Source organism: Corythoichthys intestinalis, chromosome 14 (assembly GCF_030265065.1).
Source record: "Corythoichthys intestinalis isolate RoL2023-P3 chromosome 14, ASM3026506v1, whole genome shotgun sequence".
Taxonomy (NCBI): Eukaryota; Metazoa; Chordata; class Actinopteri; order Syngnathiformes; family Syngnathidae; genus Corythoichthys; species Corythoichthys intestinalis.
This window is the reverse complement of record NC_080408.1, coordinates 27,083,644-27,108,720: the sequence shown is the minus strand read 5'-3', so window position 1 is coordinate 27,108,720 and position 25,077 is coordinate 27,083,644. Positions and strand designations below refer to the sequence as shown.

At 38.9% G+C, this 25,077-nt stretch overlaps 1 protein-coding gene across 4 annotated transcripts in view; it reads right to left on the bottom strand.

Moving 5' to 3' along the window:
- Positions 1–2,071: 2,071 nt before the first annotated feature.
- tox (thymocyte selection-associated high mobility group box) overlaps positions 2,072–25,077 on the bottom strand; it is an 87,192-nt gene continuing 64,186 nt past the window's right edge. For all 4 annotated transcript variants that reach the window (XM_057858199.1, XM_057858201.1, XM_057858202.1 and 1 more), the window contains 5 exons: positions 24,785–25,018; positions 21,160–21,240; positions 20,592–21,080; positions 10,864–11,018; positions 2,072–3,674 (listed from right to left, as the gene is read on the bottom strand). In XM_057858199.1, coding sequence (XP_057714182.1) covers positions 3,638–3,674; positions 10,864–11,018; positions 20,592–21,080; positions 21,160–21,240; positions 24,785–25,018 — 996 coding nt within the window. In that variant the 3' untranslated portion in view covers positions 2,072–3,637. The remainder of the gene's footprint in view (positions 3,675–10,863; positions 11,019–20,591; positions 21,081–21,159; positions 21,241–24,784; positions 25,019–25,077) is intronic.

Here is a 25,077-nt window from a genome sequence, read left to right as displayed (position 1 = left end):
TTAATTGGCTGACATACTGTACTGACATGTGATTAGCAGAGATAATTACCTCTGATTGGTTCAAATGTGCATGTTTTCTGGAACACCCCAAAAAAACAAAAAAAAAGGTTGTTGAATTGATGCGAGCAAAAAAAAAATAAAAAAAAAATGGGCAATTCAGCATAAAATAGATCAAATCTTTAAGAAAGTCTGTTTGGGCAATCTTCAAGATATATTTCCTTTCACTCTGCATAATATGTCATATGTACTTATTTTTCTGAATGTATGTTACTTATATCTTTGTTATTAAATAAAATGTTTACATTAACTTCAGTTTTAATTAGGGCTGTCAAACGATTAAAATTTTTAATCGAGTTAATTACAGCTTAAAAATTAATTAATCGTAATTAATCGCAATTAATCGCAATTCAAACCATCAATAAAATATGCCATATTTTTCTGTAAATTATTGTTGGAATGGAAAGATAAGACAAGACGGATATATACATTCAACATACGGTACTTAAGGACTGTATTTGTTTATTATAACAATAAATCAACAAGATGGCATTAACATTATTAACATTCTGTTAAAGTGATCCATCGATAGAAAGACTTGTAGTTCTTAAAAGATGAATATTAGTACAAGTTATAGAAATGTTATATTAAAACGCCTCTTAATGTTTTCGTTTTAATAAAATTTGTAAAATTTTCAATCAAAAAATAAACTAGTAGCCCTATTCTGTCCTCAATGTGTGTGAGTACACAAATTGACAGATAGCGAACATAAGTTCCAAAAAGAAATCAGACGGTGTGGCAAAGTTGCATGGGCTTTACTGAAGTCATCTCTTTTTGACAGGAGCACGTTTCTTGTATTTTTGTAAAACTGAAAATAACAAGGCAATGTGTCAATAACTTGCATAAATCACAAAATAACATAAAATGTACACACACGTGTCCATTTGAGCAGTAGCACTAGCCAATTAGCTCACAAGCATCTAACAATGTAACTGCATTTCACCATATATGTGAACAAATTCAAATACACATCATCAATAACTATCTAATGCTCATGAATATAAACAAAGGAGGAATATAACTCACAAGCGATGCATGTATTAGACACAAACAGTGTGATGGGGCTATGAGAACTGCCACTGAATACTGGATGCGGACGTTAGCTGGTCTGAATAGCACTGTCTATTAGTGTGAGTTCGCGTCGACATATAATCACGTCAGAAAAGCGCGCCGAAACCCAAATAATCAGCTGCACTAAATCGCCAGCAGAGGGCGACATTACGCCACATAACATATGCAAGTCACACCCAAGCGCCAGCAGAGGGCGGAAAAACTCCATAAAACACAATTAACAAGTTGGCCTTTCACTGTACTGACATTTAAATCTGTATGAGCGGGCCTAGTGCGTTAATTGCGTCAAATATTTTAACGTGATTAATCAAAAAATTAATTACCACGCGTTAACGCGTTAATTTTGACAGCCCTAGTTTTAATATTCAATTTTAATATACATCCTATGTTCTTAAGTAGTTAAAATTTAGATTTTGCATTTAGTATGTGGGAAAAAATGAGGGAAAATAAAAATTAGCAGGTGGGGGTTGGGGTTATTGCCAATTTTGTTAACTTTTATTTTGCAAATCATTGAAAAAAGACAATTTTGAATGAAAATCAGTTTTTGAATGTGTTATAGAAATAACAGTGGTAAAAGTTTTCTTTGCATTTCAGGGGAAGAGGTTTGACGACCCCCCCCAAAAAATAAATAAAATAAATAAATAAAATTTCTGGCTCCGTGGCAACCTTCGAGCCGGGGAGTTCCGGCAAGAAATTCTAGCCACGTTCACCCCTGCGTATAAGTGCTCTATATAAAAGGGGTGAAAAACATATGAATGCATGGATGTGTTGTTTAGGCTCATCTCAACCAGTAACAGTTTAGCTACAAGAGAATGCAAAAGCAAAAATAATGCCTAAAGCAAAGCAATGTGGTGCTGTGACACCTTTATTATGTATATATGAAATAAACAACAAAAACATCAAGAGTTTTGAGTAATGACTGCACATCAATGCAGCACTGACTTTATTCTCAAACACACTTTTAGAATCTAAAAATAAGAAAATCTTCATGGTTTTTGCCCAGAGTCCTTTCATCTGCCAAAAAACACATAACATACAAAAAAGATACAGGGTGAGCAAGAGAGATAGTTTCTCTCATCATTAACACTAAAACATAACTTGATTCAAAACATTTAAACACAGTCAACAAAGCAATAGTTATAGGTTCATAAATAGCCTCTGTGCACAGAGTAGAGATGACAAATGAGACCATGCAAGCACACTCACTCAGTCACTCGCTCGCTCGCTCACTCACTCAGTCAATTTGGGATGCAAGTCCATTTTGGAAACAGACAGACAAATATACAGAGGAGGAGCTGTCAGCATATAAACCTTTGAATTCACCAAATAATTATTTGACATTTCATCATTTCAAGGACTAAATTACACTGGATTTGTGCCCACCAGATGTAAGCACCAACAACGTGGGCTTGTGTGTGCTGTGCTCTTTTCACTTTGGCTGCAGCAGTATACTATGGAGGTAAAGAAAACTAATTAACTGGATTCAAAAGGGACAGCTTGAACAATTACATTACAGTATTTTACACATGCTCTTCAGAGCTTTTAAGAACTGCAAGTCCAGCCCTACTATACAAAAAGACAAACAAAAGCAGGTAGAAAGATTTTTTTTTCTTCCCAAGGGCTGATGGGATTTTAGGAATTTGACGAAGGAGTTTTAGGGGCTGTACTGAAAAGAATATAAAACGCAAATGATAATATGCGAAACTTGCCAGGAAAGAAAAGAAACAAACATGATGATAAATAAGTTGGAATATTACAGAAGCAAACCCTAAATGTGTTAATATGAGAACATGGAGATATTTGTTATATAATTGTCTTATTTTTTTTGGGTTTGTTTAATCAACAGTCAGAAGCTTACACATATTTACAAACAAATATTAAATGGACTGTTTCATTTATATTTGGCAGCTCTCGTGATAAAGATGGCTGCTGTTTGACGTTAACTTCTGTGTGGAAATTCTGGCATTCGATGTAATTACCACTCTAGTACTCTGTAATACAATAACATTGTCAAAACTTAATGCATGATGTAATATTCTTTTTGTGGGATGTGCATTAAGTGACCCTAGTACTCCTTCATAGTGCTTGGGTAGAATAATCCGTTTGTCAGGGCTCCTATAACACATTATATACATAAACCTTCACTTTTCCAAGCCCAGGATGTAAAAATATGTCCTTTGTAGAACATATTTTTTTCAGTTCAAATCAATATACAGTTGAGTCCTAGATATAATTCAAGCAATGCTAACTAATGCAGGAGCAGGAAGTTTTCCTGGTTTTACCTGTCTTCCCGACCATCTCAATGACACAGTAATGTGGCGTTATACGCATGCCCCATTTAGATTCTCATATGAACTGTCACTCTTTCCGGAAAAAACAAACAAATATTAGAACATTAGTCTGTCTTTTGGGGGCTCTACTCCAAGTCAACTTGACTGGTTCCGGACGAGGTTCCTCATTATGGCAGAAGAGGGTTGTGTACAATGTTTGGTGTCATTTGGCCCACATATTAACTCAGGTACAAAGATTTATCTCGCTGAGGACCTCTGGAGGAAAGAAGACAAAATGAAGAAAAACAATTACACAGTGTAGCAATCATATGTTAAATTTCATCTAGATTTGTCCGATAATGATTTTTTAACTGATATTCCGATATTGTCCAACTCTAAAAATCTGGTACTGATATATGGTCAATAAGCATAACTGTTGTGCTAAGCTGTGACCAGCCTAGTACAACGGCTTCTACATTTACTTTCACAAAACCAATAATGAAAAACCAATGTTGATATGAGGCAAGTGCTGGTTACCCGTTTCATAGTTTACCGTGGTATGGAAACGTCACGGTTTCAAAATCACTAAAATTTTCAGTCATACCGTAGTTACGGTATTAGCCATTTTTAAGGTCCCAAAAATGATCAACATCAGTCACTTTACACAAAATTTCAGTAAACGCTGTCATGAACATTTCCCACCAGCTACAGTGAGGCAAATAAGTATTTAGTCAACCATCAATTGTGCACGTTCTCCTACTTGAAAAGATTAGAGAGGCCTGTAATTGTCAACATGGGTAAACCTCAACCATGAGAGACCTAATGTGGGGGGAAAAAACAGAAAAGCACATTTTTTAATTTTTAAAGAATTTATTTCCAAATTAGAGTGGAAAATAAGTATTTGATCACCTACAAACAAGCAAGATTTCTGGCTGTCAAAGAGGTCTAACTTCTTCTAACGAGGTCTAACGAGGTCTATTGAGGCTCCACTCGTTACCTGTATTAATGGCACCTGTTTTAACTCATTATCTGTATAAAAGACACCTCTTCACAATGTCAGTCAGTCACACTCCAAACTCCACTATGGCCAAGACCAAAGAGTTGTCGAAGGATACCAGAGACAAAATTGTACACCTGCACCAGGCTGGGAAGACTGAATCTGCAACTGGCAAAACGCTTGGTGTAAAGAAATCAACTGTGGGAGCATTCATTACTTCATTCATTTTCCATGCCGCTTTTCCTCACGAGGGTCGCGGAGGTTCTGGAGCCTATCCCAGCTAACTACGGGCAGTAGGCAGGGTACACCTTGAACTGGTTGCCAGCCAATCGCAGGGAACACTGTGGGAACAATTATTAGAAAATGGAAGACATACAACACCACTGATAATCTCCCTCGATCTGGGGTTCCATGCAAGATCTCACGACGTGGCATCAAAATGATAACAAGAACGGTGAGCAAAAATCCCTGAACAACACGGGGGGACCTAGTGAATGACCCACAGAGAGCTGGGACCACAGTAACAAAGGCTACTATAAGTAACACAATGCGCCGCCAGGGACTCAAATCCTGCACTGCCAGACGTGTCCCCCTGCTGAGGAAAGTACACGTCCAGGCCCGTCTGCGGTTCGCTAGAGAGCATTTGGATGGTCCAAAAGAGGACTGTGAGAATGTGTTATGGTCAGATGAAACCAAAATAGAACTTTTTGGTAAAAACACAGGTTCTCGTGTTTGGAGGAGAGAGAATACTGAATTCCATCTGAAGTACACCATACCCACTGTGAAGCATGGGGGTGGAAACATCATGCTTCGGGGCTGTTTTTCTGCAAAGGGACCAGGACGACTGATCTGTGTAAAGGAAAGAATGAATGGGGCCATGTATCAAGAGATTTTGAGTGAAAATCTCTTTCCATCAGCAAGGGCATTGAAGATGAGACGTGGCTGGGTCTTTCAGCATGACAATGATCCCAAACACACAGCCAGGGCAACAAAGGAGTTGCTTTGTAAGAAGCATTTCAAGGTCCTGGAGTGGCCTAGCCAGTCTCCAGATCTCAACCCCATAGAAAATCTGTGAAGGGAGTTGAAAGACCGTGTTGCCCAACGACAGCCCCAAAACATCACTGCTCTAGAGGAGATCTGCATGGAGGAATGGGCCAAAATACCAGCAACAGTGTGTGAAAAGCTTGTGAAGAGTTACAGAAAACGTTTGGCCTCCGTTATTGCCAACAAAGGGTACATAACAAAGTATTGAGATGAACTTTTGGTATTGACCAAATACTTATTTTCCACCATGATTTGCAAATAATTTGTTTAAAAATCAAACAATGTGATTCTCATGGTTGAGGTTTACCCATGTTGATAATTACAGACCTCTCTAATATTTTCAAGTGGGAGAACTTGAACAATTAGTGGTTGACTAAATACTTATTTGCCCCACTGTACAAGATTTCACTCAAGTTGGTTTAGTGTGTCTAGCGATGGTAAAACAAATACTATAACGTAAGCTTGTCAACGAGGCAACGTGGCTAGTTACCATGCCAAGACGGCCAACTAGTTTCCTCTCCACCATTAGCCTACTTTTGTAAAGTCTTTTGCCAATTTGCAAATATGTTGTGAAAATTAAAAAATCCTGTTCAATGGAAAACTGCATTTTTGTGTGTTTTTTTAACCAATACATCCCAAAATAACACTTTTTAGAGCTATAATTGCAATACCGTAATACCGTGATACTGTGAAACCGCGGTACTTTTGCCTAAGGTCAAACACATTACACCCAAAATCTAATACTGGCACATACCTAGTCGATATTATCCGATATCATTTTAAAATGCTTTAATAGGACGATAAAATTGGCTACCCGATAACATCGGACAACTCATAACAACGCCACTTAAAGTTGCTAATAACTCTAAATTGGTGTCCTCTGATTGACTGAGGTGGACTAATTTGGTGCCATTAAAAAAGTGTGACTTCCATAGTAAATGTTAAAAAATGATTAAAAGATCATATGACCCGCAGTGGCCTAGTGGTTAACACATCTGTATCAGTGTGGATTTTCTCCAGGTATTTTTTTGTGCAGTCAGTTACAGATCATTACGTGCATTTTTCGTAATGCTGCATAAAAGACCACAATTTTGACCTACCGGAGACCAGAAATCATGAATTATGCTACAGTGGTATGAAAAAGTATCTGAACCTTTTGGACGTTCTCACATTTCTGCATAAAATCCCCATCAAATGTGAGCTGATCTTTGTCAAAATCACACAGATGTAAAAACAGTGTCTGCGTTAACTAAAACCACCCAGACATTTATGGTTTTCATATTTTAATGAGGTTAGCATGCAAACAACGACAGAAGTGGGAAAATAAGTAAGTGAACCCTTTGCTTAAGGAGACTTAAAGAGCAATTGAAACCAATTTTTACCAAACAATTTAAGTCAGGTGTGCCCAATCACTGATGAGTAGTTTAAAGCTGCCCTGCCCACCATAAAACACACACCTGGTAATAATTGTCTTGATGAGAAGCGTTGTCTGATGTGCATCATGGCTCGGTCAAAAGAGATGTCTGAAGATGTGCAATCAAGGATTGTTGATTTTTATAAAGCTGGGAAAGGATACAAAACAATCTCTAAAAGTCTAGATGTTCGTCAGAGAAGTTGTCTACAAATGGAGAGAGTTTGGCATTGTTGCTTCTCTCCCAAGGAGTGGCCGTCCACCAAAGATGACGCCATGAGTTCAGCACACAATACTCAGAGATGTAAAAAAGAACCCTAGAGTGTCTGCTAAAGACTGACAGAAATCACTGGCACAGTCCAATATCTCTGTGCACACATCAATTATATGTAAAACTATGGCCAACAATAGTGCTTATGGGAGGACTCAATGGAAGAAGCCACTGCTGTCTAAAAAAACATTGTTGCTTGTTTAATGTTGACAAAAAGGTACTTGGACACACCACAGAAGTTTTGGCAAAATATTTTGTGGACTGATGAAACCAAAGTTGAATTGTTTGGGAGTAACACACAACGTCATGTGTGCAGGAAAAATGGAACAGCTCACCAACATCAACACCTCATCCCCACCGTGAAGAATAGTGGAAGGAGCATCATGATTTGGGGCTGTTTTGCTACCTCAGACCTGGACAACTTGCAATCAATAATAGAAGAATAAAATTCAAAAGTTTATCAGGATGTTTTGCAGGACAACCTGAGGCGGTCTGTCAGACAGTTGAAGCTAAAAAGACGATGGACGCTGCAACAAGACAATGATCCAAAACACAGAAGCAAATCAACTTCAGAATGGTTTCAGAAGAACGAATTACATATTCTGGAGTGGCCAAGTCAAAGTCCAGACTTGAAAACCATTGAGATGCTGTGGCATGACCTAAAGACAGCGATTCATTGCCAGACATCCCAGGAATCTGACAGAACTACAGCAGTTTTGTAGAGAAGAATGGGCCAAGATTCGTCCTGATCGATGTGCCAGACTGATACAGGAAGCGTCTGGTTGGTTATTACTGTTAAGTTATTGCTGCCAAAGGGGTGGCCACAAAATATTAAATGTGATGGTTCACTTACTTCTTTTTCCTCCTTCTGTCATTGTTTGCATACTATCCTCATAAAATATGAAAACCTATAAATGTTTGGGTGGTTTTAGTTAAAGCAGACACTGTTTTTTCATCTGTGTTATTTTGACAAAATCAGACCACATTTGATGGTGATTTTATGCAGAACTGTGAGAAATTCCAAAAGGTTCGGATACTTATTCATATCACTGTACATTCACACTACAAAATGTGATGTCCTATTCTGATGTTTTGCTAATCCTAATGTATTTTGTATAGCTGTTCATACTGAAAAAACAAATGCCACTTGTAGGCGAATGGAACGCGTCGGTTAAGTGACATGCATGTGCGAAGAACACGTTAGCACGTGTCGCAGTGTCTTTACAGAAGTAAATATGAAAGCAATTGAGTAAATGAACAGGTTGGATGTGTACAGAGGTGGGTAGTAACATGTTACATTTACGCCGTTACATTTGCTTGTCACCATGTCACCAGTCACTTTTTGAGAAAAATGTACTTCTATGAGTAGTTTTAACATGCCATACTTGAGTTGATTTGTGAAGAAACGCTACTCTTACTCTGCTACTTTGGGCAACACTAGATCGTTGCATTTTTCCTCTTTATTCTAGATATTAGATTTTACCTTATTTTTGACACAGATGGCTCTACCAGTTTTACCAATGAAACGTTGCAACAATAATTAGATGACTCCATTGTACCAATCCGACGTAACAATACAGTCACATGACCACGTACAAGCTTGGGTTTGGCAACTCTATGATTACATGGCGTCTTTAAAGTGCTTGTGACACGAAAAAGCATGTTTATTTCATAATACATGCGGTATTTTATGCTCCTGAATGATATGGACCGCTTGGATGTATGTGGAAGCGATCGCTATATTTATTTAGTTTTTTGAATCCCGCGCCAGGAAAATGAGTGACTTCCGGCTTCGGTCTCGCATTGAGGAGGAGGGCGCTGTGACGTGTACGGTAGAAGACGTCCTCTTCACGCTACAGTGTACTGTTGTGTATGAGGACGAAGGATTCAGCTGATTTTGCGGATTAATACTTTTATTTTTTGCATCACGCCAGCCAAACGGCTGCAGAAAAATCATTCTGTATGCGGGAGAGGCGTATGTGCCTTTTTGGAGTTTCAAAAGGTTCCCATTCACCGTGGATATTTACTGTGGGACCATTGGACTTACAAGGAAGTGAGTAAACATCTTGTTTTGTATTATGTCAAATACGAATACAGTGATTACAAAGTAAACACTATAAAATTCCTTTAAATAAAGGACTACTTACGTTTGATCATTGATAGGCATGTAAAAAGCTATCCTCACGCTCATTAGCAGTTAGCTGTTAGCACGTTAGCTACACAACAATTCCAGCCACCCTCCTCCAGGGAACGAACTGTAAATTGCTCTCCGCCGGGCGGTTTGCCGATCCGCAAAGAAACTCGACAACCGGGTCGTCATGTCAAATAATCCAGGCTAGTTATGTGTGATTTTCCACTTCGAAGACTTTGAAACATCCCTCGGTTCGGGTTAGCATGTCGGCTAGCTGTCACTCCTTCTGGTCTGTTTACATTCTCCGAAGCCGGGGAAGGGAAATGAGATATGTCCGATTTAGGTGTCATAAAATATCGTTCGGCAGGTGTGACAGTAAAGGTAAAGTCGACTGTTTTGACCATTATGGAGTAATTTTGCCATGTCGTCTTGAATAAATGGATTTTTATTATTTTATATTCCATTTAGCACAAGTTATTTGTCATGACCATGCCATTTATTTAGCAATTGGGGAAAGTACTTGGGTAAAAAGAATATCCTGTAAAAATATTGAAGTAAAGAGACAGAAACAATGACATTTTGCCGCTCTCTTCGTCGCGTTTTCCTCATTGTGAATAGTTCCCCCTCGACGGGCTGACTGGTCCTACTCAAGCCATTTATATAGCTATTGGGGAAAATACTTGGATAAAAAGAATATCCTGTAAAAATATTGGGAGTAGAGAGACTGAAACAATGACATTTTGCAGCTCTCTTCGTCTCGTTTTCCTCGTTCTGAACAATTCCCCCTCAATGGGCTGAATAGTAAAACCGATGAGCCTAGTCTACCGCTGACGTCATCCACCTGTTGGGGACGCTAAAGCCCTATAATTGTAGGCGTGGCTAACCGGCAGATTAAAAGACTAATTTCTCGTCATCTGCGCTTTGCTAAATTGTTGTATATAGTCGAATCGTCTCAAAATATGATTCTAATTCACATAATAATGCCATTTAAGACTTTTTTTCTGGTGTCGTATGCTCTTTAAAGTACCATAAAAAATATACTATTTCACATAGAGCGCTGTCGACAACATTACCCGAAAGCACAGCTTTCGACCGCTACACCACAGAAACTGGAGATATTATACTTTAAATTTCAAGGTAGGATATATGTTTTCTCCACTAGAGGGCACTCATGCTCTTTGGATGGCTGATGTTTCATTTCTGTAGATTTTTTAGTAGGAATTTGATGTTTTTTTTAATGTTTTTGGGGCCTAATCTAGACATGTAATTGGTTATACAACAGTATGATAACAGTTAATATGGATGATGTTGTGCTGAAAAAAATATATACCTTTGTTCAAATAAAAATCAGACATTATTACCAGTTTCTCATTACTTGAGTATTCTTTTAACCAAATACTTTTTTACTTGTACTTGAGTAAATGTTTTGGATGACTACTTTTAATTCATTTGGAACTAACAGTACGCTTACTTTAGTAAAATTTTTGGTGACTCTACCCACCTCTGCATACATATCCGATTTATATCCACATACGAAAGAGGGCCAAGAAGCATGAAGTACCCATTAAAGGCACATTTCCTTGGTCATGTGATGTGCCCTTAAACACTTACCCGTTACCATGGTAATCACCGCTCCAGTCGAGAGATGGGTGATGGTTGGGCATGTGTCGACTCAGCTGGTGGTAGTCCACTGATGATGACATTACCGCTCCGCTATTCATCAGACCTCCTCCAATTGGCTGATACTCAGGCTGGAGGGGGTAGGCCTGAAATCAAATCAAATAAAAGAAGGCTGTGAAGAAACGTTCAGAGAAACGTCAGTGAGAGTACGTGTAATATTCTGTGGGGTGGACGTCGAGACTCCTATTCCAAAGGCTTTGCTAGAGTTGACTTAGTGCGTGCATAATGGAAGTTGGTAGATTTGTGGGCGTAGAATAGCAGCTATCAAGTTGATCAATTACACAGTTCTGAGTGTCTTGCCCACTGCAGGATGAGGAGATAAGAGAGGGAGAGGGAGGTGAACAGGAGCTCATTTCTCGAATGGCAAGATACTTGAAGAGTAAAATCAGCCAATGCAGCGAAGTGTGTGTGAGTCTGTATGTGCGCGCGCAGATAGAGAAAGGAGACTGAAAGGGAAGTTAATCGGAGTGTTGTGTGTGAAAGAGGAGGACAGCAGGTGGTTGGGTTCACCCCCTCTTCTTCTCTACCTCACCTATTCATCCTTTGTTGAGCAAATTCTTCTCCTTCACTCCTTCACAAAGACCCCATCTGCCTCTTTTGTCTCTGTCTTTCCATCCCCCCCACACAATTCCCCATCACTCCCCACTCAGAGGAAAAAGAAAAGTTTGGAGTTCTGTAACATTGTTCTCTTCCTCTTTTTGGTAGGCAATTCATCTATATATTTTTTAAAGCCTTCAAATAGGAAAAGGAAGCTAAACTGGTGCTATAAAAGGAATAATACTGCAAAGTAAACCATATACACTGATAAAACAGGGCAAAAAAGTCAGTTGTGTCTTTTATGGTGCCATTAGACTAAAAATGCTTACTGATTCCATCCACTTTCAACAACGCTCATCCTTGTCTGGGTCTCCGGGGTGCTGGAGCCTATCCCAGCGTAAGGCGGATTACACCCTAATCTGATTGCCAGTCAGTAGTACGGCACACACAGAGACAACCATTCGCTCTCCTAATCAACGACCACTCAGTGGGAACCCATCACTTACTGAATCATTTGAATGAATTATAAACAAAGTATGATGTGAACTTTCACCGAAGTGACTTTTATACAGTTATAGATGTAGTTCAGGTGTGTCAAACTCATTTTGGTTCACGACCCACATTTCTGGCAATTAGATCTCACGTGGGCTGGACTAGTTTTCTTTTTGACCAAATAATTTAACTCACTGGCTGCTATTGAAGGCATCAGCGGAAAAGGAGCATTCAGAGTAGGCCTGAATGATATTGGGGAAAACTATCATTGCGATTTCTGGGGGGTTTGCGATATATTGCGAGATTATATTGCGATATTAAAACTAGAAGAATTTTCACAAGATAATTTGAATAGCACTGTTTGGGATAGGCCTGAACGATATTGGAAAAAAAATTAACACTGCGATATATACACTCACCGGCCACTTTATTACCTGTCCAACTGCTCGTTAACACTTAATTTCTAATCAGCTAATCACATGGTGGCAACTCAGTGCATTTAGGCATGTAGACATGGTTTAAGACAATCTCCTGCAGTTCAAACCGAGCATCAGTATGGGGAAGAAAGGTGATTTGAGCGAGTTTGAACCTGGCATATTTGCTGGTGCCAGAAGGGCTGGTCTGACTATTTCAGAAACTGCTGATCTACTGGGATTTTCACGCACAACCATCTCTAGGGTTTACAGAGAATGGTCCGAAAAAGAAAAAATATCCAGTGAGCGGTAGTTCTGTGGGCGGAAATGCCTTGTTGATGCCAGAGGTCAGAGGAGAATGGCCAGACTGGTTCGAGTTGATAGAAAGGCAACAGTGACTCAAATAACCACCGGTTACAACCACGGTAGGCAGAAGAGCATCTCTGAACGCACAGTACGTCGAACATAGAGGCAGATGGGCTACAGCAGCAGAAGACCACACCGGGTACCACTCCTTTTAGCTAAGAACAGGAAACTGAGGCTACAATTTGCACTAGCTCATCGAAATTGGACAATAGAAGATTGGAAAAACGTTGCCTGGTCGGATGAGTCTCGATTTCTGCTGCGACATTCGGATGGTAGGGTCAGAATTTGGCGTCAACAACATGAAAGCATGGATCAACGGTTCAGGCTGGTGGTTGTGGTGTAATGTTGTGTGGAATATTTTCTTGGCACTCTTTGGGCCCCTTGGTACCAATTGAGCATCGTTGGAACGCCCAGCCTACCTGAGTATTGTTGCTGACCATGTCCATCCCTTTATGACCACAATGTACCCAACGTCTGATGGCTACTTTCAGCAGGATAATGTGCCATGTCATAAAGCTGGAATCATCTCAGATTGGTTTCTTGAACATGACAATGAGTTCACTGTACTCAAATGGCCTCCACAGTCACCAGATCTCAATCCACTACAGCATCTTTGGGATGTGGTGGAACGGGAGATTCGCATTATGGATGTCCAGCTGACAAATCTGCACCAACTGTGTGATGCCATCATGTCAATATGGACAAAACTCTCTGAGGAATGCTTCCAGCACCTTGTTGAATCTATGCCATGAAGAATTGAGGCAGTTCTGAAGGCAAAAGGGGGTCCAACCCGTTACTAGCATGGTGTACCTAATAAAGTGGCCGGTGAGTGTATATTCTATATATAAATATATCTATATTGCCAAGGCTCCACACTTACTTTTTGCATTGGTTGCACTGGTGCGCCTAACTTTTTTACCGTATTTTTCGGACTATAAGTGGCACCTGAGTATAAGTCGCACCAGCCCAAAAATTTGCAATGAAGAAGAAAAAAAATCTAGTATAAATCGCATTTTTGGCGGAAATTTACTTGATAGATCACACACATTGAAAAGATATGCCATGTTGAAAGGCAATTTAAAATAAAAATACAATGGAGATGGGCTGCGCTTTTTTTGTTTTTACAACGCTCTTAACAAATCGTTCAAACACATATTCCGAAAAAAAAAAAAAAAAAAAAAAAAAAAAAACGGCTAAATATACTTAAGCTAAACTACGAATGCATGTGAAAAACACTCGGACAAAAACTTGTCTTATGTTGGTCTTAACAGGGAGCAGCTGGGTTGAGGCATGTTATGTCAAATTTTCTGTTGCCACTAGAGGGCAGTGCATCCACCCAAAAAAAAAAACAAAAAAAATTAAATACACTTTCAAAACAAACCATTACAACGATAGTCTAATTAAACGAATACTCGAAGCAGTAATATTTTGATTCGAAGCTTTTTTTTAATCGAATTTCTCAAGTTAATCGGTTAGTTGTTATTTTTAAACAAGAATAACGTAGAAAAATGTTTGTCTTCATTAAATGCTTCATTAAGGGAGTCCACTCAAATGGCGTACCGCAAGCAACACGTCACTTCCGCTCATTAATATTCATGACATTAGCTACCGTTGCTAACCGAGGACAAGCCATCGTTTGTCCCTAATAGGAAATGAATGGAACTCGTGTACGAAGGAGACGTTTACAGCGCTAAACCTACCAATTCTCTCCGAAAATGATGTGCCTGGTGCCAAATTGACTGGCATAGATGTGGAAGAACATAAAAATATTCAGTTAAAGAGATGGCTTTAGTGTCGAAGGCTGAAAAAGACGAAAAAAACTAGCCGACCTAAGCATAGCTTTAGCTTTTTTATCGACGCGACTGACAATGACATTCTCCCGTTTCAACAAGCTATCCTTTACCATCAGCCCTGTCTTTCTTACATATCCTCTGGTTGTCCTACGTCTCTTACCGTTCTTGGGGGTAATTTAGTTAGCTTTGTGTAGCGATCGCAAATGCTACTCAGTGACAGCCAACGAACACTTTTATTTTTTCATTGATAACACATCTTAATCCTATAATTTATTTACACTCCCCCCTTACTAAAGTTGTTTTTATATATATATATATAACAGAAACGGTAACAGTGGCAGTCAGATACCATTATAATTCTTTTCAGGTCATTCATTGTCAGACAGAAGCAGTACGGCACAACGTTACGCTAAAAAAATAAGTTAAAAATATAAAAATGGCTTACCTCATTGTCCTCTGAAAGACCATGCCAACCCAACATAATGTTTACTGCATATGAAACGTGAATGGATTCGCCGAGCTGGTGTTAAAGTCCGCGCAAGTTGATTCGGTCTTCACATTTTTTCCTCCCGAGTTTTTGGTTTCCGGGAACGTATGAAGAAAACATCCTTCATGGTCGTAATGTCTAGAGTCGTTTCTACAAGTTACAAAAAAGCAATGCGTGATCGGCATGTTGGTTTTTGAAAGATTACCGGCGAAAAGTAGCACTTTTTACGTTGGGTCTATGCGAGGGCGGGTCTATAATGTCCCACTTCGGCTTTACTTCCGCTTTACGATGCGACGTCACGGTCTAAAAATAGCCTGCGTGCGGTACGCCATTCACTCACGCTTTGACGATCACGATGCCGAGAACAGCCTCTCATTTACATAATGAGTTGTCACAGCACACTACCATTAGTGTGTATCAAGCTAAACAATTATTAACACATTTGTGTCTTTCATCTCCTCATCTGCCTCCTTGGCAGATCAAAGCTACAAATCTGTCAATCATCGTTAACTTTGAGTACCAAAAGCAGCTGCACTGGTGAGGAAGGAGATGTGACAGGCTGTAGCGCTATACTAGCATGTAGCAGAAAAACGAGTTTGAAAAAAAAAAAAAAATCGCACGTCCTTGCGATGTGAGTACTGCGCATCTGCACATTGCGATGGCGTGTTTCAAACAAAATATCGTTCAGGCCTAATTCAGAGCCAGTCTTTCCAGTATAAGTGATTGGACAGCTATTGTTTTCAATGGCAGGCAATGAGTTAATTTTGTGCCCCTTCCATGTAATTTTGAGATACATAAGGGTCACATTTAGTACATTTTGGATCATTTCCTGTTGGTTTTGGGGTATTTCCAGGTTATTTTCTGTTCATTTGGTGTCACTTCCTGTTGAGATTGGGGCATGTTTGGGTCACTTCCTTGTTAACCCAGTTGCTTCTATTGATGGTACTAACCCTCCAATCCATTTTGTCGGGGAGGTGGCAAATGAACGAGCATAACTTCTGACATGAAAGAGCCAAATGCAGTAGTGCACACACTCGATCACAAAAATGTAGTTTTACGGTGCTAACGTCAAAACCAAAGCATGTGATTTTGTATGTACAGTATGAGAAAATGAGAAAATTGGTCAGGAAGGTGAAGATTCAACCGAGAATCACCAAAAAGCAGATCTGCCAAGAATTAAAAGCTGCTGGAACACAGGTGTCAGTGTCCACAGTCAAGCGTGTTTTGCATCTCCATGGACTGAGAGGCTGCCGTGCAAGAAGGAAGCCCCTGCTCCAAAAGCGGCAATTTAAGGCTCGACTGAAGTTTGCTGCTGATCACATGGACAAAGATAAGACCTTCTGGAGGAAAGTTCTGTGGTCAGACGAAACAAAAATCGAGCTGTTTGGCCACAATGCCCAGCAATATGTTTGGAGGAGAAAAGGTGAGGCCTTTAACCCCAAGTACACCATGCCTACCGTAAAGCACGGTGGTGGTAGTATTATGCTGTGGGGCTGTTTTGCTACCAATGGAACTGGTGCTTTACAGAGAGTAAATGGGATAATGAAGAAGGAGGATTACCTTCAAATTCTTCAAGATAACCTAACGTCATCAGCCCGAAGATTGGGTCTTGGGCGCAGTTGGGTGTTCCAACAGGACAATGACCCCAAACACACATCAAAAGTGGTAATGGAATGGCTAAATCAGGCTAGAATTAAGGTTTTCGAATGGCCTTCCCAAAGTCCTGACTTAAACCCCATTGAGAACTTGTGGACAATGCTGAAGAAACAAGTCCATGTCAGAAAGCCATCAAATTTAACTGAACTGCACCAATTCTGTCAAGAGGAGTGGTCAAAGATTCAACCAGAAGCTTGCCAGAAGCTTGTGGATGGCTACCAAAAGCGCCTAATTGAAGTGAAAATGGCCAAGGGACATGTTACCAAATATTAGTGCTGCTGTATGTATATTTTTGACCCAGCAGATTTGATCACTTTTTTCTGTTCACCCATAATAAAGTCATAAAAGAACCAAACTTCTCGAATGTTTTTTGTGACAAAGAAGTATCTGTTCCAATCACTCTATCAGAAAAAAATCAGAGTTGTAGAAATAACTGGAAACTCAAGAGAGCCATGACATTATGTTCTTCACAAGTGTATGTAAACTTTTGACCACAACTGTAGATGACTATTGATAAAAAAGTTATGGCAACAGGGTTGTGTCCATGTTGTGCGATACACGTTCCATGAATAATAATTAATTGAAATACTATGCTTATCAGAACAAACATTGCTAAAATGATGAGACAGCAATGAGACACATTAAAATACAGTATATATGATGGAAAACACAGACAAGGCTGAAAAAGCAGTTGCTGCTTTTGCACCCCTCTTAAAAATAAACAGCTGTATTTTAAGCCAAATGAACTGTTGTGTTTGGAAGAACAATATGTCTGTATGCTGCCATAGCAGTTTCATGGCGCATTATGCCCCGGATTATTTTTCATTTGTCCGTTTTACCCCGGAGACCCTCGTTTACAGACACAGTACAACCGCTTTTGTTTCAACCCAGCCATAAAAAGAAGGTAAGTAATAATATTTATCATTCGAAATGTCTATTATTTTTAGATTAGAATCATTAATTGATGTCTAATATTTTGTTTAAAAAAACAATGACTTTATAAACGTATTCACTTGCATATTTTAAACTTTTAAACAAATTGCGTCACAATGAAAAAAATAGTGTCTGTAAATAGGTCGCGGATATCTACCTCATAACTATCACTTAATTGTTTATTTTTGTTACTGTCACATTTTCCCCGATATTCTAGATGATAAATGATCCAAACAAAGAAAAATGAAGAAAAAAAATGTAAAAAGGGTAAATATTTGAAAAAGAAAATCTCAAACACTCTTTGATGTCTGCAATTTCTGCATTGCACCCTTGTTATATTACCATGTTTCACCCATAAAATCCCCACAAAATCCGGCTGTGGCCATTGACAGCTTTGTCTTGACACTCGGTGATGTATGCTACACGGAGTTATTGGATCGAAACTAAGGTAAGGTAAGTATGCAATAATATCTCGTTAAAATCAGCGTGTCTTTAATGATGCTAGCACCTCGAGTTAACGAAAAGCCCCGAAGAGACGTACATTGCAGTCGAATGCTAGCGCGAGAATTATGGACACAGCAGGCTAACTGACTAGCGTGCTATCCATTATCTTTTCGAACCATGTTACCGTTTGGATTGCTTATTTAGGGATGATATCGACGTATTAGATACATTAGATGCTTAAATCATAAAGCCTAGCTCCTAGGCTTCAAGGCTAAATATATTAAATAGATAGTGTTACAGACTCACATTTATGTTCCCTTTATGCATACGGAGCCTTTTATCTTAGTATCTCGCATTCAAATTCTTTAATCATAATTGAAAAAATATTTTAAAATCCAACAGCAAAAATTAATATATTATAATATTGGAATTTAACCCCTAAAAGTCTCCTGGAAATGTTTTTTCTTTGCACAGATTAAAATCAAGCCAAATTAAACACTTTATGCAGTAAAGTTATCAATAGCTATACTGCTAACTTCCCGTTCAGCCATGTTTTTTTACAAAATTAAACACAGGGCTAAATTAAATCTACATTTACTCACACACCATTCTCCTTTAGTATTGTACATCCACCCACAAGTCTTAGTGCATGCATATTGATTATCAAAGACTTGGGTAGACAAAAGGGGGGTCATTTGAAGTGTTCGTTATTTATTATGTACCAGGATGGGTGTCCAAAACCATTTTTAAATGAGAAACTTTCAAAGGTCTCAAAAATGTCTATTTTTCACTCACCTGATTTGACCTACTTTTAAGGTGTCAAAAAAATGCCCTCTTGTTCAAAAAACGTATTCCCCCAGAAAATAGATTTTAAGCTTTCCAATGATTTATTACACATGCATATAGGACAATTTTGAAATGTGGCCAAATTGGAGCTCTCAGAGCGGAATTTTAAGTTACCTGAATGCGCGTGTGTGTATATTAGTGTGGAACAAGATTATGGTATTCTCAAGATGTACCGTATTGGCCCGAATATAAGACGGTACTTTTTGCATTGAAATAAGACTGAAAAAGTGGGGGCCGTCTTATGTTCGCGATATAGGCATTATACTCATTCACGACACTAGATGGCGCCAGATATCATTGAAGCGATGTTCTGTCATGACAGATCTCAGCTACTCTCAAGTTTAACCAGTTTGCATTATTTTATTGCAGTGTTTTTCCTTATTCAGATTTGTTTCAAGACTACAGTTACAGTTAGACTTCACTTTGATGGTTAATGCAGTTATTGAAATTTTGTTTTGTTTTTTATCACAATAGATTGGTTTATTTACATTTCAAAAACCAGAAGCCATTCATTTACGAATGTGATTGCACTTTAGTTTACATATTTAAATGTTCAGATATTAAGATTTGAATGAGGCAAAATAACTAGGGGTGTCAAACGATTAAAATTTTTAATCGGGTTAATTACAGCTTAAAAATTAATTAATCGTAATTAATCGAAATTCAAACCATCTATAAAATATGCCATATATTTCTGTAAATTATTGTTGGATTGGAAAGATAAGACACAAGATGGATATATTCATTCAACATACGGTACATAAGTACTGTATTTCTTTATTATAACAATAAATCAACAAGATGGCATTAACATTATTAACATTCTGTTAAAGCGATCCATGGATAGAAAGACTTGTAGTTCTTAAAAGATAAATGTTAGTACAAGTTATAGAAATTTTATATTAAAACCCCTCTTCATGTTTTTGTTTAAATATAATTTGTAAAATTTTCAATCAAAAAAAAAAAAAAAAAAAAAAACTAGTAGCCCGCCATTGTTAATGTCAATAATTATTTACACAATGCTCATGGGTGCTGAAGCCTATAAAATCAGTCGCACCCAAGCGCCAGCAGAGGGCGGCAAAACTCCGAAAAACACAACAAGTACACCTTTCACTGTGCTGTCATTTTAATCTGTTTGAGCGGGGCATTTGTGCGTTAATTGCGTCAAATATTTTAACGTGATTAATTTAAAAAATTAATTACCGCCCGTTAACGCGATAATTTTGACAGCCCTAAAAATAACATGCTTTTTCTCTCAAATATATTGTTATAATCATTTGTTTCAGATGTACAGGAATTATTTTCTGTATAAAAATTATTTTGGTGTTCAAAAAGTCTTTTTTTCAAACTTGAGTTTTGAAAAAGAGGGGGTCGTCGTATAATCAGGGCCGTCTTATATTCGGGCCAATACGGTATTTGGTATTTCAATTAATATTTTCATGGGTTCTTTTCTCTTATATTTTTTTTCAGATGTGGTCTCAGGAGAAGTAAATATTCTCTTAGACTTCATGTTTTATTATTTTGTACATGGATTATTTAAAATTTGAAGGGTGGAATGTAAAATATCCTCCAATTCTGGAATGACCCGTGTGTTAGCATTATTCAGCCACCGTTAAAAGGTTGTGTAAAGTGTTTAAGAAATTCAAAGTGTCATTACATGAATTTTATGGGTGTGAATAGGTACTGACTGACCTGTGTGATGGCTGGGGAGTGTGTCATTCCCAGGGAGTGACCACCGAGCTGCTGGTGCTGCTGGTGCGGACTGTGTAGCCCCCCAAGGTGAGCCTGGCTATGGAGCGGCGGGCTGACCTGGTGGGGCGGCGTGGATGCTTGCACCACACCGCCGAGGGACAGCGCTCCTTGGTGAGGCAAACTGGACCGTGGCACGGTTCCTCTGGAGGACAGGGCGTGAAGCTGGGGATGGATCTGCGTGTGAGGCGGGAGCAGGTGAGGGTGTCCAAGGCCGGGGCTTGAGGGATGGTGGGTGAGGTTCGACGGATGAGGGTATGGCATGTAAATGCCTGGGTGCTGGTGGGGAGGAAGCGGGTGGCCTAGTGAGCTAGAGGAAGGGTGCTGGCCCGCGTAGACAGATGGCTTGGATGTGAACATTGAGGCAGAGGATGACGAGGAAGACGATGAAGAAGACTGGGGCGGCTTCATCTCAGATGGATCGTTGTAACTCTGAAGAACGAAAGAGACTATCAGTACATTGTCATGTCCTGAAGGCATCGCAATGTGTGCATGTGCGTGTGAGCGATACCTGAGAGACCAGACTGGCCCTGTAGGCAGCCAATTGTTTCAGATACTCCTTCTTTGCCGTTTCTGTCTTCTTCTTATACACCTTCAGGCACAAACAGAACATTTCATTTTGACGCCACTTTACCACTGTGCACACTCAAAACACTTCATGCATACAACTGAACTAATGACTAATAACTAAACTGAACTAACTACTGCGTAAGATAACGCACAGTGGTAGGATTAACAGTTTATTATGCATATGCTCAGGAAAGTTGTCAAAAATGGTCTGTATTCTGGTATAATACAATGAATGCCAAAGGTGGTCAGTTCTCACCCAAGGATGTGCAAAGTCACTTTATAGAGGAGCAATTACAACTGTTGATTGTTTTACAACAGCCTCTGGTAAGATATTTGAGATATATATATTTATATATACATATTTTTTTTTAACCCTGTGAAGCCAAAACCCTTATATAATTGACAGAAAATTCCAATTCTTTGAACCTGGAGCTTTTATTGGTCCCTCGGAACATCAATTTATATCATATTTGATACATTAGGTCCAAATGCGCTCAGATTCATTTTTCCTATTAGATTATCTGTGCAATAATGTAACTCATGAAATGCCGTACATCAGGTCTTTTATGAAAAAAAGATCAGTGCTCATTTGGAGAACTGAAAAACACAGGAAATATAATTATGTTGTTGGGTTGAACCTGTTTCAAATAAGCATGATGTCCACCAGCCAGAGTCTGAGCTACACTGCTTGCTTAGAGATAAAGCTAATTGTTGTTTTTTTCCAAATACACTATGTTACGTGTCGGAGCCTGGTATGCCTTTGTACTGCACCCCAAAATATGAATACAAATATCTATCTAAGTTTTACTAGTTGCCTGCAACCTGCTGCAATAAACAAATTGGAAAATAATTACAATTTTGAAACTAATATTAGATAAGCTAGGCAGCACAAATCTCATCAGCAATGCATTTTCCAGGTTGTTGGACTGCGTGAACTTGTTGGTTTAAAAAAACAACAACAACAACAACAACAAAAAAACAACAACAGTAAATCACATTTTGAATGAAATATTCTATAATACAGGGTTCCTACAAGTTTCCTCAAGTCAAATTTAAGACTTTTTAAGACCTAATGAAGACCATTTTAAAAAAATTAAATACCTATTTCACAGCCATATCGACACACAAAAACTAGGGCTGTCAAATTTATCGCATTAACGGGCGGTAATTAATTTGTTTGAATGAATCACGATGATATATTTGATACAATTAACGCATGCACAGAATGACCCGTTCATGCGTTGCCTCAAACAGTTCACAAAGACGCTGTTTTAGCACATTGAGAGCGAAAAGGCAGAGAAATGCGAGTGGACACAGGCCTTCATTGGACCGCGCCTTTTATTGGCTTAAGCTTTCACAGCCACTATTAACAGTCATGGTTGCCCAATATTCCCATCATGCATTGGGGCAGAGCAGGGGACTTCCTTTTTTAACACGCCTAATTGAACACAGCGCAGAACATACTGTAAACCATTTGCAGCCACTACTGACAGTCATGGTTGCCCAACTTCCCATCATGCATTTGGGCGGAGCAGGAGACGTCTTTTTCCTAATATAAAATTACTATAACTTGTACTCAAATCTTTTAAGAACTACAAGTCTTTCTATCCGTGGATCCCTTTAACAGAAAGAATGTTAATATTGTTGATGTCATCTTCAGGATTTATTGTTATAATAAACAAATACCGTACTTATGTACAGTATGTTGAATGTTTATGTCCGTCTTGTGTCTTATCTTTCCATTCCAACAATAATTTACAGAAAAATATGGCATATTTTAGAGATGGTTTGAATTGCGATTAATTACGATTAATTAATTTTTAAACTGGGATTAACTTGATTAAAAATTCTAATCGTTTGACAGCCTTAAGAAAAACAAAATCCGTGAGTTTCTGCTAATTTATTTCTCAAAAGTGGAAATGGGGAATGTGTGTAGGATATAAGAATGCAGCGTATCTATAGGTTACTCTCGCAACACCACCACAGCGCTGACAATGACCACAGGCCAAGTAGAGGCGTTCTCGTTAGCATTAGCATTTAGTGTGGCGAGCGTCATCTTAGGCTACGTCTACACTTGGACAGATAATTTTCTCCAGGGTATTTTGCTGACTATTTTCATACCTGTCCACACTTACGTTTAAGGTGCATTCAAGTGCCTTAAACTCTCGGGCAACCACAAAACCTCTGCTTTCATGGTTGCTGTGGACCCAAACGATGGGCGTAGATCCACTCTCGCAAATCCACTAGCAATTGTAGCTGGGCAGCACTAGCAGCTTGCTGGCTAGTGTTAGCTGCTGTCGCATCGCTTACATTAGCAGCTTTCTGGCTGGCTTTACCTTCAAGAACGATTCACAAACATACATATTCCGATTATTTTAATATGCTAAGTACGCGGAACTAAAACACTGTCAACATGGTCTTTGGGACGCAATGAGGAACGGAACACATTCCAAAACTCATGCCGCTAGATAAAAAAACGCCGACAGCCACTACAAACTTCACCCACGTTGTTACAAACTACGCTCACATAACGCTACAGTAGATATCACATGTATATAAAACTAAATGCTTTCGAAATGAAAGACTAGGCGGTGTTAGCACATGTATAGAGAACTAGATGCGAGACGACAGACTCGCCGGAGTTAGTAAACAGCCGCCATCTTAAAGCAGTAGACTTCTCAGGAAGGCTCTGTTGTAGCGAACCTTCCGAGAGAACCAAATTTAACTTTTTATCTAAAATACCCCTAAATTGGCCAAATCTACACTTGAATCTATCTTTAAATGATGAAACCGTTTTAAAACTTTCACATGTCAAAAGTAGACAGAAGGGAAATTATGGAATAACGGGAGCAATTTTAACAACTTTAACGGTTGATTCACAACATTAAATTAATTGAATGTAGCTTAAAGCTACTGATACAGAATGGGGACTTGAGTATTTTATTTGCTGTTTTGAACTGTTTATTTGATACTGAAATAGTAGTTTATTTAAGCCTGGGAGGATTTTTGGACTATTTTTGTAACAAACCATTAAAAGCAGCTAATACCTGTGTTTGTGTGTGTGTGTGTGTGGGGGGGGGGGTTTGTGCATCAATATTTGATTTATAAACAAATCGTAGCCTCTGAATCGTAATCGAATCGTGAGGTGCCCTAGATTCCCACTTCTATCGGCCAGCATACCAAATTAAAGAAGCAGCCATATTTGTAGTCATCTTTCAATGAGCCAACGCTGTTTTGACTTGTTTGCAAGTCAAAAGAACTACACAATATCCCATAATCCATCAGTGCTTGCAATCAATGATTTTGGCCCGGGGCTGCATTGCGTTGTCAATGATTGGCTCCTCCGCCCCGTTCATTTATTTAGGCTACGTTATCTAATCAAAATCTCAAATGACACTTTTATGAGAACTGAGACCCGGAGAAGTTACATACATACATAAGACCAAGATATGTAAATTTAAAAGTTTTCAAGACTTTTGAAGGTATTATTTACAAAATTTATAAATTCAATGCTTTTAAGACTTTTGAAGACCCTGCAGAAACCCTGGTAATATCAATATTAATACCTGTTTCTGTTCCTCTCCCAGGCCGTCCCACATGGAGGCCACAATCTTCGACACCTCCCCAAAGGTGGCGTTAGGGTTCTGGGCCTTAATATTGGCTTGAGTGTCCCTGAAGAACAAGGCGTAGGCAGACACTGGCTTCACTGGCTCATTGGGGTCCTTCCTCTTCTTCTTCTTTGGAGTCTTGGGTTTTTTGGAGATGTCAAATGCTGCTGGTCGTTTTTCAGCTCCATTGCCCTGTTAATATATAAAGATAATATCAGCAAAGGAAGCAGTATAGCGACATGGTATTTGGG